This window comes from Sapajus apella, unplaced genomic scaffold (genome assembly GCF_009761245.1).
Source record: "Sapajus apella isolate SASKATOON/1434 unplaced genomic scaffold, GSC_monkey_1.0 scaffold26, whole genome shotgun sequence".
In the NCBI taxonomy this organism is placed as follows: Eukaryota; Metazoa; Chordata; class Mammalia; order Primates; family Cebidae; genus Sapajus; species Sapajus apella.
Window position 1 is genome coordinate 4551239 of NW_022436966.1, and position 16125 is coordinate 4567363.

At 39.1% G+C, this 16125-nt stretch overlaps 1 protein-coding gene across 2 annotated transcripts in view; it reads right to left on the minus strand.

The window, feature by feature from the left end:
- The window catches only part of ANTXR1 (ANTXR cell adhesion molecule 1), a 268927-nt gene that overhangs the window by 173333 nt on the left and 79469 nt on the right, over nucleotides 1-16125 (minus strand). For both annotated transcript variants that reach the window (XM_032291881.1, XM_032291882.1), the window contains exon 9: nucleotides 12406-12466. In XM_032291881.1, the coding sequence (XP_032147772.1) occupies nucleotides 12406-12466 (61 nt within the window). The remainder of the gene's footprint in view (nucleotides 1-12405; nucleotides 12467-16125) is intronic.

Here is a 16125-nt window from a genome sequence, read left to right on the forward strand (position 1 = left end):
CAAGGAATGTAAAGGACCTCTTCAAGGAGAACTACAAGCCACTGCTCAACAAAGTAAGAGAGGAAACAAACAGATGGAGAAACATTCCATGCTTCTGGTTTGGAAGAATCAATATTGTCAAAATGGCCATACTGCCCAAAGTTATTTATAGATTCAATGCTATCCCCATCAAGCTACCTATGACCCTCTGCAAAGAACTGAAAAAAACCATCTTAAACTTCATATGGAACCAAAAGAGAGCCCACATATCCAAGGCAATTTTAATCAAAAAGAACAAAGTGGGAGGCATCATGCTATCTGACTTCAAACTCTACTACAAGGCTACAGTAATCAAAACAGCATGGTACTAGTACCAAAACAGAGAATTAGACTAATGGAACAGAACAGAAGCCTAAGAGGCAACACCACACAGCTACAGCAATCTGATAGTTGACAAACCTGACAAAAACAAGCAATGGGGAAAGGATTCCCTATTCAATAAATGGTGTTGGGAAAACTGGCTAGCCATGTGTAGAAAGTAGAAACTGGACCCCTTCCTGACACTTTACACTAAAATTAAGTCCAAACGGATTAAATACTTTAACATAAGACCTAACACCATAAAAACCCTAGAAGAAAACCTAGGCAAAACCATTCAGGACATAGGCATAGGCAAGAACTTCATGACTAAAACACCAAAAGCATTGGCAACAAATGCCAAAAAAGACAATTGGGATCTATTTAAACTCCAGAGCTTCTGCACAGCAAAAGAAACAGTCATTAGAGTGAATCAGCAACCAACAGAATGGGAAAGAATTTTTGCCATCTACCCATCTGACAAAGGGCTAATATCCAGAATCTACAACGGACTAAAACAGATTTATAAGAAAAAAAAACCCATCCAAAAGTGGGCAAAGGATATGAAATAGACACTTTATAAAAGAAGACATATATGAGGCCAACAAACATGAAAAAATGCTCATCACTGGTCATTAGAGAAATGCAAATCAAAACTGCATTGGGATACCATCTCATGCCAGTTAGAATGGCTATCATTAAAAAAATCTGGAGACAACAGATGCTGGAGAGGATATGGAGAAATAGGAACACTTTTACACCGTTGGTGGGAGTGTCAATTAGTTCAACCATTGTGGAAGACAGTGTGGTGACTCCTCAACAACCTAGAAATAGAAATTCCATTTGACCCAGCAATCCCATTACTGGGTATATATCCAAAGGATTATAAATCATTCTATTATAAAAACATATGCACACGAATGTTCATTGTGGCACTGTTTACAATAGCAAAGACTTGGAACCAATCCAAATGCCCATCGGAGATAGACTGGACAGGGAAAATGTGGCACATATACACCATAGAATACTATGCAGCCATCAAAAACGATGAGTCCGTGTCCTTTGTAGGGACATGGATGAACCTGGAAACCATCATTCTCAGCAAACTGACAAAGGAACAGAAAATCAAACACTGCATGTTCTCACTCATAGGTGGGTATTGAACAATGAGAACACATGGACACAGGGAGGGGAGCATCACACACTGAGGTGTGTTGCAGAGAATTAGGGGCAGGACAGTGGGGTAAATGGAGTTGGGGAGGGATAGCATGGGGAGAAATTCCAGGTATTGGTGACGGGCAGGATGGAGGCAGCAAACCACATTGCCATGTGTGTACCTATGCAACAGTCCTGCATGTTCTGCACATGTACCCCAGAACCTAAAGTGCAATAAAAAAAAGCTATATTTGTGAATGTGGCTCTTAAAATGTAATAGCCACTAAATGTATACTTTTTGTTGGAGGAAGAATGAAATTAGAGAATTAGTATATGGGACTATGAAAGTTTAATAAACGTCATGAATGTATGCCATCTTCATTCCCAGGAAACTAATTTAGAGGTCATGTTTGCCAAGACATTAATAACTAATGCTAATTGCTCCCTCATTGTGAGCCAGGCCCTCTGTGAAATATTGTACATGTTTGATGTCATTTAAACCTTACCACAGCCTGGGGAGGTACAGATGAGAAAACTGATCTCAGTGAAACTGAGTAATTTGTCCAAGATCACACAGCTGGTAACTGTCAGAATCAGAACTAGAATCGAGGTCTGTTAGGCACCAATGCCATGCCCTTAGAACTCAGCCATTATCTTCTGAGCCACTATGCAAACATTAGGACTCATTTTGTCTTCTGAGAGATGAGTCATTTAGAAGTTGAGGTTGTGATTTTTTTAAAGCTTATTTTAATTTTAGGCAGGTTTGCTCATTTTGCAGAAAAGTGTAATAGGTCTGGATGTGAAGCAAGAGACTGAAATTTAAGTAAAAGAATGCAAAGGCACTACATGTGCCACAAAGAGTACAAGTTAGAGAAGAATGCTTTTTAGAAGTATAAGAGACTTTCACAATAAGGAAATGGAGATTGTGACATTTTGAGTGACTTACCCAGAGTCATGTCATTAGTAAAGCAGAAGAACTGGAACTCATATCCAAAAGTTCAGTGCCTTGTTTTGAACTATGTTAATTAAGGCGATGGGCATATGGTTTTTTCAGGAGTATAAGTCCTATGACTATGAAAGATTTATATATACACATTGATGCAAATGCATAATTGCTACATTTAGAAAGATGGGCTTAATAGTTTTCTTTAGATGCCTGCCAGGCATATGACAGATTCCTTGGTTGAATCAATAAGCAATTTAGTACTGTCAAGCATTTGTAGAAGAATCTTATCTTCTCTTATTTGCTCAGTTAAGCCTATAGAAACCTATTTCTGTTTCCATTTTGAATGCCAGACACACAGACATGTGCTGTTCGATGTTTTTGCTGATTCCAAATGTTTTCTGCCTCACTGCTGTGCCTACTTCTCTTATTTCCTCAAAGATCAGCAAAGGAAGAGAAGACTGTGGAAATGAAGACCACATGCCAAACTCTCCTCTCTAACACCATGTTCTCTAACAGCAATTGAGTTGCTAAATCCTCTATAAAAGAGGCTGCCTGCATGTCTGCTTGGCCCAACCTCAGGGAGTTGGGGGAAGAAAGACAGCAGAAATCCATGATGTGGCAATGATGGAAACCAAACAATTTAACCCCCTAGGCTGGGGAGAAGATGGAGGAAATGATACTCTGGGGATTACACCAGGGCAGAGGCGAGCTCCCATCCTGCCTGATAGGGTTCTGTGTTAGTGCACACATTTGGTTACCAGAAGAGCCCAAACATCTGGCCAAGCAGCCTGGCTAGAATGTCAGCTCTTCACACATAGACGTTATGTAACAAAACTCTGTTGAATGAATCTGCCAGTAAGTGAAAACCAGGACACATTAGAACCAGGACATACTGATTTAACTCCACTAATCTATAAAGCCCTGAACCCACCTTTCAAAATATGTATAGCTAAGTGCTTTTAGGCAACTTGCATGTTGGCTTACAGCTCCTATAAGAAGTACTTCAAGATTGCAGGGCTTTAGAGAGGAATTTTCCACCTGACAATTGTCTTTGATTTAATCTTTTAAGTTATACATCCTTTAATGTTTCCTTAAGATCTATATTCTTTTGTCACTGTTATTCCTAATTACAATGAAAGCTTCCTGATGGCAGAGGCCAACATTTGTATTTCTTCTGAATGCTGGGCTGTGCCTTAACCCAGGACTAAGTGAGTCTCAGGATGAGCTCATTGAGTGAATGAATAAATAACGTATCTTGGCATAGAAAGAGAATAAAGGGGAAGGATAAGGTGGTCATTTATTCAGGTCCCAGCCAGGTCTAATCCTGTTTATTTTCTGAGGCTTAATAAGGTCCATGAATGAAAAGATACTCAACATCATTAGTCACATGGAAATGCAAACTACAACCACATGGAGATATCACTTCACACTCACTATGATGGCTGTAAAAAAAGAGATGGACAATAGCATCTGCTGGTGAAGAAATTATAACCCACATACATTTCTGGTGGAAATGTAAAATGCTGCGGCCTCTTTGAAAAATAGCTTGGCAGTTCTTCTAAAAAGTTAAACATAGTTACCTTATGTCCCGCAAATTCCACTCCTAGACATATACCCAAGAGAACTGAAAGTTATATCTACCCAAAAACTTATACATGTACTTTCACAGTGGCATTACTAAAAGCAGCCAAAATATGGAAATAACCCAAATGTTCATCAACTGATGAGTATTGTATTTCTATACAATGGAATATTATTCAGCCATAAAAAGAAATCAAATTTTGATGACATGGATGAACTTTGAAAACATTATGCTAAATAAAAGGAGCTAGACACAAAAGGCCACATATTGCATGACTTCCTTTATATGACATGTTCAGATTAGCAAATCTACAGAGACAGGAAGTAAATTAGTGGCTGCCAGGACTGAAGGGAGGGAGAAATGGGGGAATAAATCGTTGCTTAATAGGTATAGGTTTCTTCTTGGAGTGTTGAAAGTATTCTGGAATTAGATAGTTATTATAGTTATACAACTTTGTGATATATTAAAAACCACTGAATTGTTCTTTTTATTTATTTATTGAGACCCAGTCTCACTCTGTCACCTAGGCTGGAGTGCAGTGGCGTGATCTTGGCTCTCTGCAACCTCAGCCTATTCTCCTGCCTCAGCCTCCTAAGTAGCTGGGATTACATGTGTGTGCCATTGCATTAGGTTAATTTTTGTATTTTTAGTAGACAGGGGGTTTCCCCTTTGTTGCCCAAGGGAAACTGATCAAATTCCTGACTGCAAGTGATCCACCCATCTCACCCTCCCAAAATGCTGGGATTATAGGTGTGAGCCATCATGCCCAGCCTGAATTGTACCTTTTAAAAGGGTGCATTTTATAGTATGTAAAATATAGCTCAATTAAAAAAAAAGAAAAAATAAAGTCAGTAAGTAGTTTGATAGATTTATTCTATTCGGTTCTCTCCTTTTATTTCTTTGGTTTCCTTTTTTCTTTTTGGAAATGTGGAACACAGAGCTTTCAGATGACCTCAATAAAGATTGCCTATCATTCACTGTGTCTGAAAATGAGACATCTGTATATTCTTCACTTGCTCTGGCCACCCAAGACTTTTGTGCCAAATTATTGTTAGTGATATTTCATCTAGTGAGTCACTTTGAATTTGCCCTCCTCTTAGATGCTTAATGTGGCATGGAATGTCAAAAATCAAATGTAGGGACTGACATATAATAGGTGTTTTCTCATGCCTGAATTGTTCTGAACTTTTTTAGCTATAGCTTTTTATTTAAACAACGTCAGTGAGGCATAATTAATGTACAATAACTTACACATAAAGTGTAGGATTCTATAAATTTTGACATGTATATAATCATGAGACAATACCACAGTCAAGACAGTAAGCACAGCCATCAATCCCAAAAGTTTCCTTATATTGCTTTGTAATCTGTCTTCCCAGCCCTTCTACCTCCACAACCACTAGTCTGCTGTCTGGAACTGTATATTAGTTTGTATTTCTGGAATTTTATGTAAATAGGATCATGCAGTAATTTTCTGAGTTCTTTTACTCAGCATAATTATTTTAGGATACATCCACAATTACTTTGAGATTTATGTATAGTTTATGCTTTTATTGCTGAGTATTAATTAGTCCATCATACAGGTAAACCATAATTTGTTTATTCACCTATCTGTGGAGAGCATTTTAGTTGTTTTGGGCTATTAAAAATAGACCTGCTATGAACATTTGTGCACAAGTCTTTCTTTGTCTGGACACAGATTTCCTTTTTGCTTAGGTAAAACCTCAGAGTAGAATGGCCGGGCCATAGGGTAGGTATATATTTAATTTTTTAAGAAAGAGCTCAAACTCTTCCAAAGTGTTGTGTTATTTTATATTCCCACCAAAAGTGTATGAAAGTCTTTTCTCCACATGGAAATGTCTTTAAATGAAAGGAAAGATCGAGCAGAGAATGAAGCAATCCATTTAGAAGAGGTGTGCGAAGGTCAGAAATCCATGCTTCAAAAACAATGAAAAGTGAGAGACGTATACCACTATCTGATGTTGTTTGAACGTGTCTGTTTTAAACATCGAAATTTCCAAATGGTAAACGTGACGCCTTAAGTTGACTTTCCTTCATGCCAACTTACCCAGTTTTATCAGAAACAGTGGGAACCACAGTAGGAATACAACTGCTGCTGAAATGACAGTGAGGAGCTAATTATAACTTCCTTCCACTTCTGAAGTACAAGAACTTCAAGTGTTGAACAGTTGGCAAGTTGCACACTTGATTCCAATTAGTTCCTTCCTGGCATGCTTGCTTACATAGCACATTATGAACCATGGAAGTCAGAGGCCAACTGAGTGGGACCACAGACAGACTGTGCTCAGGCACAGGGTGCATTTCCCAGAGAGGGGCTAAATTAGGCAGGGCCAAATGGGTCCATATTCTTAATTACACAGAGGCTAATCTGCAAAAATACTTAATTAGAAACTTAAAAAAAATGTGTCTATTGGGAGAAAAGCAGAATTACTGAAGTACAGGTAATGTCAAAGGTGCTACAAAGGGTTTCCACATAGCAGGTCCTGCATGTTTTGGAACAGTGACTGTAAATACACTGACATAATCACCATGCTAAATGGCAACCACATGCATGACCTGGGTACTGGGGTGACAATGGGGAATGGTGAGGAGTATGATGAACTGGAAAGTGTATATGCTTCTTTTAAAGGAAGTTATTCAGTCCTCAATAACCATTAACCTGCAATAAATACAGGTTTAGTGTTGTCAGTTCTAATTTTTCAAGACAAGATGAAAATCTGTAGTTTTTAGGTGAAATCAGATTTCCTAATTGTTAGCAATAAATTTCAGTAAAAAATGCAGTATGAATCAAAAAGAATATATATGCAGAGCAGATAGGACTTGTAGGCTTCCAGTTTATAACCTCTGAGAGTGGAGGAGTTCTGGGAAAGTTCTTTCTCCCTATATATTTTCACCAATGCAGTGATTGGAATTCTTTTTGATGGCAATATTTTAGATATTCTCTCCACTTCCTCTCCCCAATAAGAGTTCCAGTTAAAATGTAAAACATTTCCAGGAATACTGGTTTCTTTAGTTACTGAGAAATAATCAGCCATTAATACTTTAGTGGAAACTGAATTAAGTCTTTAGAAATCTGAAGCTGTAAAGGAGACCCAGAGGAGGTTTTCTCCAGATAGCATCTGCTTACAGATGGCCATTCTGCCACTGCTCACATGATTCAATGGAAGGGGAGCTTAGACTATCCACTCCATTGTTGGAAAGCTTTGGTTGTACAAGTTGCATGTGGTAAGACAAAATCTGTCTCACTGAATTCCTCCCCAATGCTTCCATGGTGGTCTCCTGGAGCTATACATAATAAGCATATTAATTTCTTTCTGCATGAGAATCCTCCAAATATCTGAAGATGCTCTTGTGAGTATCTCAATTCCTGGCCTCAGTCTCCATGATGACTTCAGTTTTTCCTCATTGCACAGGCATCTCATTCGTGCTCTCACTACTCTGTAAGCAGTCCTCTGCTACAGTGCTTACTGCATGGTTTTGTAATTTATTTGAACATATGACTATTTCCCAGAGTGAACTGTGAGTTTCATAGGGGTGTGAGTAAATTTGGGAGCAAGTCTTACGCAATTTGTATTCATATATTGTCACGTGGGTTGGTTCATAAAAGATACTAAGAATTGAAGAAAAGAAAGAAGGAAGAAAGGAAAACAGGAAGAAAAAGGGAAAGAAGAAAGAAAATGAAAGAAAAAAGCAAGAAAAGAAGAAAGGAAATGACAGAACAAATCCATGAATGAATTATAATGTGATTTCCAGATCCATTACCTCTTTGCCTATGGACATGCCTTCGTCAATGCTATTGTTAAAATGTGGGACTTGAAAGCTTGGTCTAAACATGGAATAGGACTATTCTCTTGACCTGAACATGGGATGGCTATTGATGTACCCTAAGATTGTGTCAGCTTTTTCAAGTCAGAGGCATTCTTATTGGGGAGCAGGGCAACTATGATCATTCTTGTCTTTTTTTCATATCTGCTGTTTAAGTCAGGATTCCCTAAACCTGCCTGTATGTGAAACTGGCAAGTTTCAACACTTTATATTTGTCCCATGAAATTACACCTTGTTATGTGCTGCCCAACATTGGATTTTGGCTTCATTGTCACTATCTTGCTGCCTCGCTCAGAGCTCAGTTTGCTGTCAGAACCAGTGCTGGTGCTGAGCTGTGGTTGAGAGCCAGCTGAGATCACTGTCTTAGGGGAGTACAATTATCAGCATAGTGTCTTGAGCAGGACAGACCTGGGTAGGGCTCCACAGTAGGGGCTGTTCAAGGGGCCAAGGAAAAGAAGGAATTCACAGAGAGTGAGGGGAGGGGGCTGAGATGAAAGGTTTTTGATGAAAGCAAATTTTGCCTTCTTCATAGATCTGTCTAGGGCTTTGTCCCACCATTATATGTTAGAAATGTGAACAATCAGTCATTTCCTTTTTACTACCTACCCCAATACATGTTGAGTTAATTAATCATTTTGCAGATAGTCCTCCTCAATTTTCTTTCAGCAGAGAAACATACAGGAATGCTTTTCTTATCTAGGTATGACATTATCAACATCATGATTCTAACACTGGCCTTTAATCCTTATTAAGATAATGCTGATAACAAGCATCTTGTTGTGCATAACAGTTTTTACTTTTAAAAGCACGTTCAGTAAATCCCTGTATCTTTGAACTAACCTAATGAAAGTCACAGAGGGGCTATGCCTCACTCTATAAGACAGGCATCTGGACAATGAAATGGGCTCCCAGGCCTCATAAAATCATGCTTACTTCAGAGAATGGTCAACAAAAAATCTTCAAGGAAATCCATGGAAGAAATTTTGATGTAAGGATATCTTTTGGGAGTTTCATTATCTTCTTAGAAATGTTATTCTGTAATCAGCATGTTTAACCCCTTATGAATTAATTTGAGAGGTGACAGCTTGCCTTTTTCAAGACCTGGGGCTTGCTTTCATCATTGTGTCTTGTTTGAATTTTTTCTTTATAAGAAATAAAGATAATATGATTGGACAGTTTATTCTGATACAGATAACTTTGTTTGCTTATAAAATATGCAATATTGCACATAAGCCAGAGATTTTAATATAAATTTTTAAGTGCATCTAATTCCCTGAAAATCTTTCAAGTGTTCTAAAATATAGCCCAGAAACTGGAATAAAATCCTTAAGGACTTCCCTGTTTTATGCCAGTAAAATATGCCATAAACATTGACATGTGTAGTGTTTGAAGAGGCCTGAAAGCTCTTCCTTCAATGCTTCCTACCTTATCAGGTTGTATGACATATTTTCTGTCATAGATTGGATTTACCAGATTTGTCTATTTTATTGGTTCTACCAAATAAACAACTCTTGGAATAATTTATCTGTTGAATTGCTTTAATTTGTTTAAATTTTTTAGTGCATTGTGTATTTGTTTCTTGTATTTTCCTTAGCTCTTCCAAAATCATCTTTTAATTAATTCTTAATTCATTTTTCTTTTTCACTTGATGAGAAACATTGACATCTGTGAATTTGATAGGATCAGATCCTGTGGACCCTGGTATTTCTGTCATTTTTGTTTAGTTTATATAGGTGGTGTTTTTATTATCTTGAACATCTTAATGGTATATAAAGGATACTGTTTACTTTTTGAGGTTAGAATTACTTACAAAGGCATTTTTCTATTGTCTAAGTGGTTGAGATTTTTCCTTTTATTTTGGTCTTATTCTATCTTTGTCTATTAATTTTAGATTTTGGTTTATTTTAATCGCAGTTCAAAGGTGTGTTAACTTCTTATGATTGGTGAAAGGAGTTAATAAAGGTCAAATAGGCAAATATCAGTGGCACTGTTTTTTGAAGAAATATGTGAATCAAGACATTTCCTCAACGTTTATTGGCCACCTAGTAAGTGCCAGGTACTTTGCTAGGCAGTGGGAAGTAGAGAGAAATAAGGTTCCTTCTCTGTCTTCAGGAGCCTACAGGAAGGGAATTGATTATACTAGTGAATTAGTAAATTAACACTGTCTTTAGACTTTCTGATTCATTACAAGGTTGCACAACACATCCAATTAGATTGCTAAACTGAAAGTCTGAGTTTTCTTCATGAATGTAATAATTGCACAATTAAGGGACTCCCTTGTTTTCTAATTGTTTTAAAATTACAGAACTATAAAATATATGTTTATGAAACAACTCACACACACTACACAAGATTTAATTAATCTGAATATCCCACTCAGTTCCTCTACCTGAAGCACACAAAGCCCAGAGGTGAAGCTTATGAAGTCTAACTGAGGTTCCTCACTGCACAGGCCCCTTACAAAGCCCTGGCACAGCATTCATGTGGTCATATGTTTTTGTCAAATTTGCATAGGTAAGATTTCTGAATTCTTTTTCTTTTTTTTTTGTTTTGAGACGGAGTCTCACTCTGTCACCAGGCTGGAGTGCAATGGTGCAATTTCAGCTTACTGCAACCTCCACCTCTTGGATTCAAGCAATTCTCCTGCCTCAGCCTCCTGAGTTGCTGGGACTGCAGGCACATGCCACCATGCCCAGCTAATTTTTGTATTTTTAGTAGAGATGGGGTTTCACCATGTTGGCCAGGATGATCGCAATCTCTTGATTTCATGATCTGCCCACCTCGGCCTCTCGAAGTGCTAGGATTATAGGTGTGAGCCACCACACCTGGCCTGAATTCTTTTTCTTAAAGAGATTCTCCCTGAGCTACCTCTGTGGCAATCACATTTACCCCTGCCATCTGTGTGGTCAGGTAGCAATTTATTTAAAGGTCAGTAAGTCATCTTTTGGGATTGCCGTTCTTTGGGAAATCAGCACGTATTTCTGAATAGTTAGTCACCAAGTATTTTGCTAACAACCTTATGTATGTATGCATTTATGTATGTACAAATGTATTCATGTATGCATGCTGTATATTTATGTATATACATAACTAGTTACCAAATAGTGATAACTTTATATCTTTACATATATACTTGATGTTTTGCTGCTGGCACCGAATTTTCAGTGCTTATAACTGCCCAAAAGTTTTTCAATTGTTCTAAATTATAGCCCAGAAACTGGAATAAAATCCTTAAGGAATTCCCTCATTTATGCCAGTAAAATATGCCATAAACATTGACATGTGTAGTGTTTGAAGAGGCCTGAAAGTTCTTCCTTCAGTGCTTCCTACCTTATCAGGTTGTATTACATATTTTCTGTTGGTAAATTAATAACTGGCACTGTATTTTGGGCGGCTGAAAAGGTGATATCAACAATAAACTCAACAGTGAAAGATGCAAATTTCTGGAGGACAGGAACTCACGCAGAGAGTTGTTCCTTCTTGTGTCTCCAGCACCTAGCAGAGTGCCTGGTATGCAGCAGGCACTTAAGAATACTTTTTAAATGAGTGAAAGAGAGTGATGGGGAATCTGCCAAGAATTATATGAGAAGTGCCAACATGGTTGAAGTTTTAGACAGTCCATTAAATATGAAACAAGAACATGACCCTGATTTTGATCAGTTAGAGAAAATCTTGTGACTCAAAGAAGGCTGATTCTTTACATAGAGACTTCTTTATTAATGACAAAACTATATGGCCCTCTACAGGGACACTTGGAGCCTTCCACTGCCATTGTGTGAGGACTGGCAGATTAAACAATTGAGATAAATATATTAATTATGTGAGAAGGCCAGCACCCAACTAAATACCTAAGTATAGCACTATTTCTGGGGTGGTCTATGATCACTATGATTGTTTGGTATCTGTAGGGCCTCATGAAAAAGAGGGGTGATTCTATTTCTGTCCAGAGGTAGTCACTCAGTATTCAGTATAAGAATCCAGTATTTCTACAATTCCCTTCTAATTAGGTCTCATGAAAAACATAATTTTTTTTTGAGATGGCATCTTGCTGTGTTGCCCAGGCTGGAGTACAGTGGTGTGATCTCAGCTTACTGCAACATCTACCTCCTGGGTTCAAGTGATACTCCTGCTTCAGCCTACCAAGTAGCTGGGACTATGGGTGAGCACCACCACATCCAGCTAATTTTTTGTATTTTTAGTAAGAACAGGGTTTCACCATGTTGGCCGGATTAGTCTCAAATTCCTGACCTCAAGTGATCTGCCTGCCTCGGCCTCCCAAAGTGTTAAGATTACAGGCATGAGCCACTGTGCCCAGTGAAAGAAGAAAATTTGGACAGATTTTTTTTTTAAACTTTCAAACAACTGACATGTAGCTTCTTTCTTTTTCCCTTGGAGCAAATTTGGTTAGCAATTTTGACTCCTTTTCACCCTCCCCTTCCTGTTCCTCCTTCCCACCCCACCACCAATGAAGTACATATGTGACTTGAACTCAAAATATCATCAATTGTATGAAAGTAATTAGCATTTCATTTCAATTTACCTCCTGCACATATGGTGGATGGTTCAGCAGCTAGAATTTCGATGCAGGACTTCTTCAAAATCTAGGAGGAGAGGAAATAAAAGAGTCAGTGCACAGCTTATTTTGTTCAAAGACAGAATTAGGGTTTTGCTTTTAGCTACTGAGACAGCGATAGGAAGGTTCAAGGACATTTGGTTGCAGTGGGGTTGGGAGGAGTCTAACATCTTGGCTAGTACCAATGCCAAACATTTAATAAGCCAGATTGTGCTAGATGCTGTTGGGTCCTAAAAGCCCTAAGAATTATTCATGCATTTGATCTTTTGGCAGGTATCTACTGAGCCTATGCCATGCCAGTCCTAGTTTTTCAGAGGTTTAACATAGGGTTGTGGAAATGGGACTTACACTGGAAATGATAAATGCCAATGGCCAGTCGTAGTGGTAGGTGCAAGGGTGAAAGAACAGACAGTAGGAGCTGCAGAGCTGATGGAGGAGATGCTGGGGCAGGTATGCAAGGAAAAGCTTCATGGAAGAGGTGGGAGCTAAGGGTAGAGCTCAAATGAAAGGGAGTGGGTTAGGGGAGGGTTACGGTCCAGGCAGGGAATGGTATAAACAAAGGTGACAAGGAAAAAGTACATAGATTTCTTGAACTGAAGCAAAGGCAGCTTGAAAAGCAGAATTAAAAGAGTGATACTAGATAGAGCTGAAAGATAGGATGGAGATGGTCAACTCTCCATGGGAGCTGCATAGACAGATGACTGAGAGTTCCTTTTCGGCTTGACAAGTCTGGAAAATGTGAGCTGTGAAGGGGGCAGCTTGTACCTCACCCTTCAGGAAGACCTCCTGAGACTTAGTTAAATGGAAATGTACTCTTATCCACAAATGAGTCTTGCAGGGTTGAGTGGAAAGTTGGGGGAGCCCTGTGACTTCACAGGAGTTAATAACGAAGATATTTGCTGGCTAGAGTAGGGTATCTCACTGGTAGTGCCTAAGCTTCTCTCCACCATTTATAAATCCTACCTCGAGAACATTGATTCTAGAATTTGAACCAAGTATTTTAAACAAGTATAAGACATTAATTTACCAACCGAATGTAGTATCTACTAAATTTGGAATTTGAGATGATTTAGAGGGCTGAAGGAAACTCTTTCTCTATTCATGAAAGGGGCATTTGTTAAAAACAACTGATGATATAGTTATAAATTTAGAGTCTGTTTAAAAGAAGAAAGCATCTTTTAGCATTGGGAAATGCCCATTTATTTGCATTGTTGTATTTGTTTACATATGCTTCTTTGTTCCAGCTTAAGTAATACATACATCACAAGACACAAATGAAAGAGAATAAATGACAATGTGGGGCTGACTAAAGAGAAAATAAGGGGAAGATGATGCAAGAAGTGAGAATAGCATAGAAAAAATACGCTGTGAGGAGCTTATTTCCTTGCTAGAGCAGACTTAGTTCCAAGCTTTCTAGTAGCAAACGAAAAGGACAGCCAGTATTTATGAGCTTTCTCAATCTGTGGAATGAAAACAAAAGTTTCTCAGAAGAGATAATATTTACCCATTCCAGAGAGAAATCTGGGCATCCTTATAGAGAAGCATTGCGAAAGAAAATGAACAAACAGGCTTAAGAAAATATTAAGATGCATTTATTGAAATAGGTAATCTCCCAACCATGTATTTTAGGTAACTCTATATACCTGAATGTCATCAAAAGCAACATTTCTTTCCTTAACAATTCTAGAATTCAGATTTTGCAACTACTTTTCCTTTATTCTGTCCAACTTCACAGCATTTTTGTACTTTGATACCCTATGTGTTTGCAGTGTCCTCCTGATTCCGCAGTTGGAAGTAATTTGTTCCTTCAGCTTCTGCCTCATGTCCTCAGCCTCTGGCTTACCTAGCCACCTCCACCCACCCTAGACACAGGTGTGGCCTCAATTCCTCCCAGGTTCCTATGTCTATCCTGACTGTAGTATGAAGGGAATGTTCTGGACTCCCATGCCCCTTGCTCATCTCCGTTAGAGTCAGCGGTCCTCACATACCTGGGTCTTGGCAGCTGGGGTCAAACACTGAGTTCCTGCTTTCCGCTTATTGTCAGTCTGATTTGGGATCAAGGACTTCAAGGATATATCCTGGGCACCTGTGTTTCCCTGCTGGCTTCCCCAGTGTCCTAGGGTTGATCTAGTCTTTTTGGTCTCTTGTGCATGTAGCACCGTCCTAGGATTGGGGTTTGCTAGGATCCTGGTGCACGGTGATTCAACCCAGACTGCCCTGCCTGAATTGTGAAGACTGTCCATTCCCCCATCCCTGAACTTGCTGCTATTTGGCTTTTCCTGTTTGATGGGGTATTCAGCCAGTGGTTGCCATGATTGAGAGAGGAAGCCACCCCCTTTCACTTGTACTCAGGCACAAGTCTCCAAACAGCCCACATTTGAGAAACAGAGCTAGCCCAGAAGGAGAAACTTAAGCAGTGATATTAGAACAACACGAAGCTGTTTTTTGATGTTTTAAATAAAATTCCTCAGGCATTTGACATCTCCTAATAAATCATTTTATCATTCAAAACAAAAGACTTCAAAACAGTCCAAGAATGAAAAGAGCTTTTGGACTAGTCCTGTCCCAATTCCCCAAACACACACGTGAAATTTTCACCCAGCCTGAGCTTCAACCAACCTTTTTAAACCAGTTCTTATCCTTAACCAGGGATTGGTAAAGGAACCATCCGTGGATCTTTGACCACAAAGACACACTAACAGGGGTTGTCATAATAAACGCATGCTGTATTATTCTCTCAAAGTGTCTGCAATTAGCTGATAAATCTAAGGGGTGTATGGAGGGCCAAAAAATGTCAGCCAAGCACTGTGATTCAATCCAGTAAAAACACAGCTTTCCCAATCTTAACTTAAAACATCTGGAGGGATGCAATACAGCCAATAGAGTGAAATTTATCAGTAAGGGGGATGGGCAGGATTTGTCTGGGACTGGGGCTCCTACTTATTTGAAATGTCTGGTTTCAAAAGGTAGGAAGTCAAAATTGCTGTTGATGGATTTGAAGGGTTTTCATGGTTCTTAGCATCCCAGACTGTATGGTAATCAGCCTGTCTGAACTGTAGCAGACAGCACATCAGCTCAGGGACTGGAGACTGTGTGGGGGTGGGGAGGCCGGGCAGTGGTAGCCATGGCGGAGGTGTAGATGCAGCACTGAAATCACTAGATGCAGTGGAAGGGACTCACACAGGGTAGGGCTGATGTTAGAGGTAAGAGGCTTTGAGGTGAGGGTATGATTGATCTGTAGAGGAGAAAGGGCTAAGATCACTGCATACCTCAAGTATAATCCCATGTGAAGAGTTGGGTCTTGGCCCTGGTCTGTATTTACTTGACTTATGCTCCTTGACAAATCCTTTAACTTTTCTGAATCCCAATTTTGGGAAGCAGTTTAGCATCCTGAGTAATAGCTTGAAATCTGGAATCAAATAGCTGAGGTCAACTCACTCATGAGCAGTGTGACCTTGGGCAGGTTCCATAACCTCTCTGTGTCTGTTTCTTCATCTATAAGAGTGGGATAACAATAGTATCTACCTGAAGTACTAGCATAAAGTTGTTGTGTTGGGAAGATTAAATGAGATCACACAGGCAAAGCCCATAGCACAGTGCCTAGAACCTGATAGTAATCAACTAATGGCATCTATTACTATCGAGAACTTAGGCTCTGGAAACCGAGAAGACAGATTTGGACTCTGA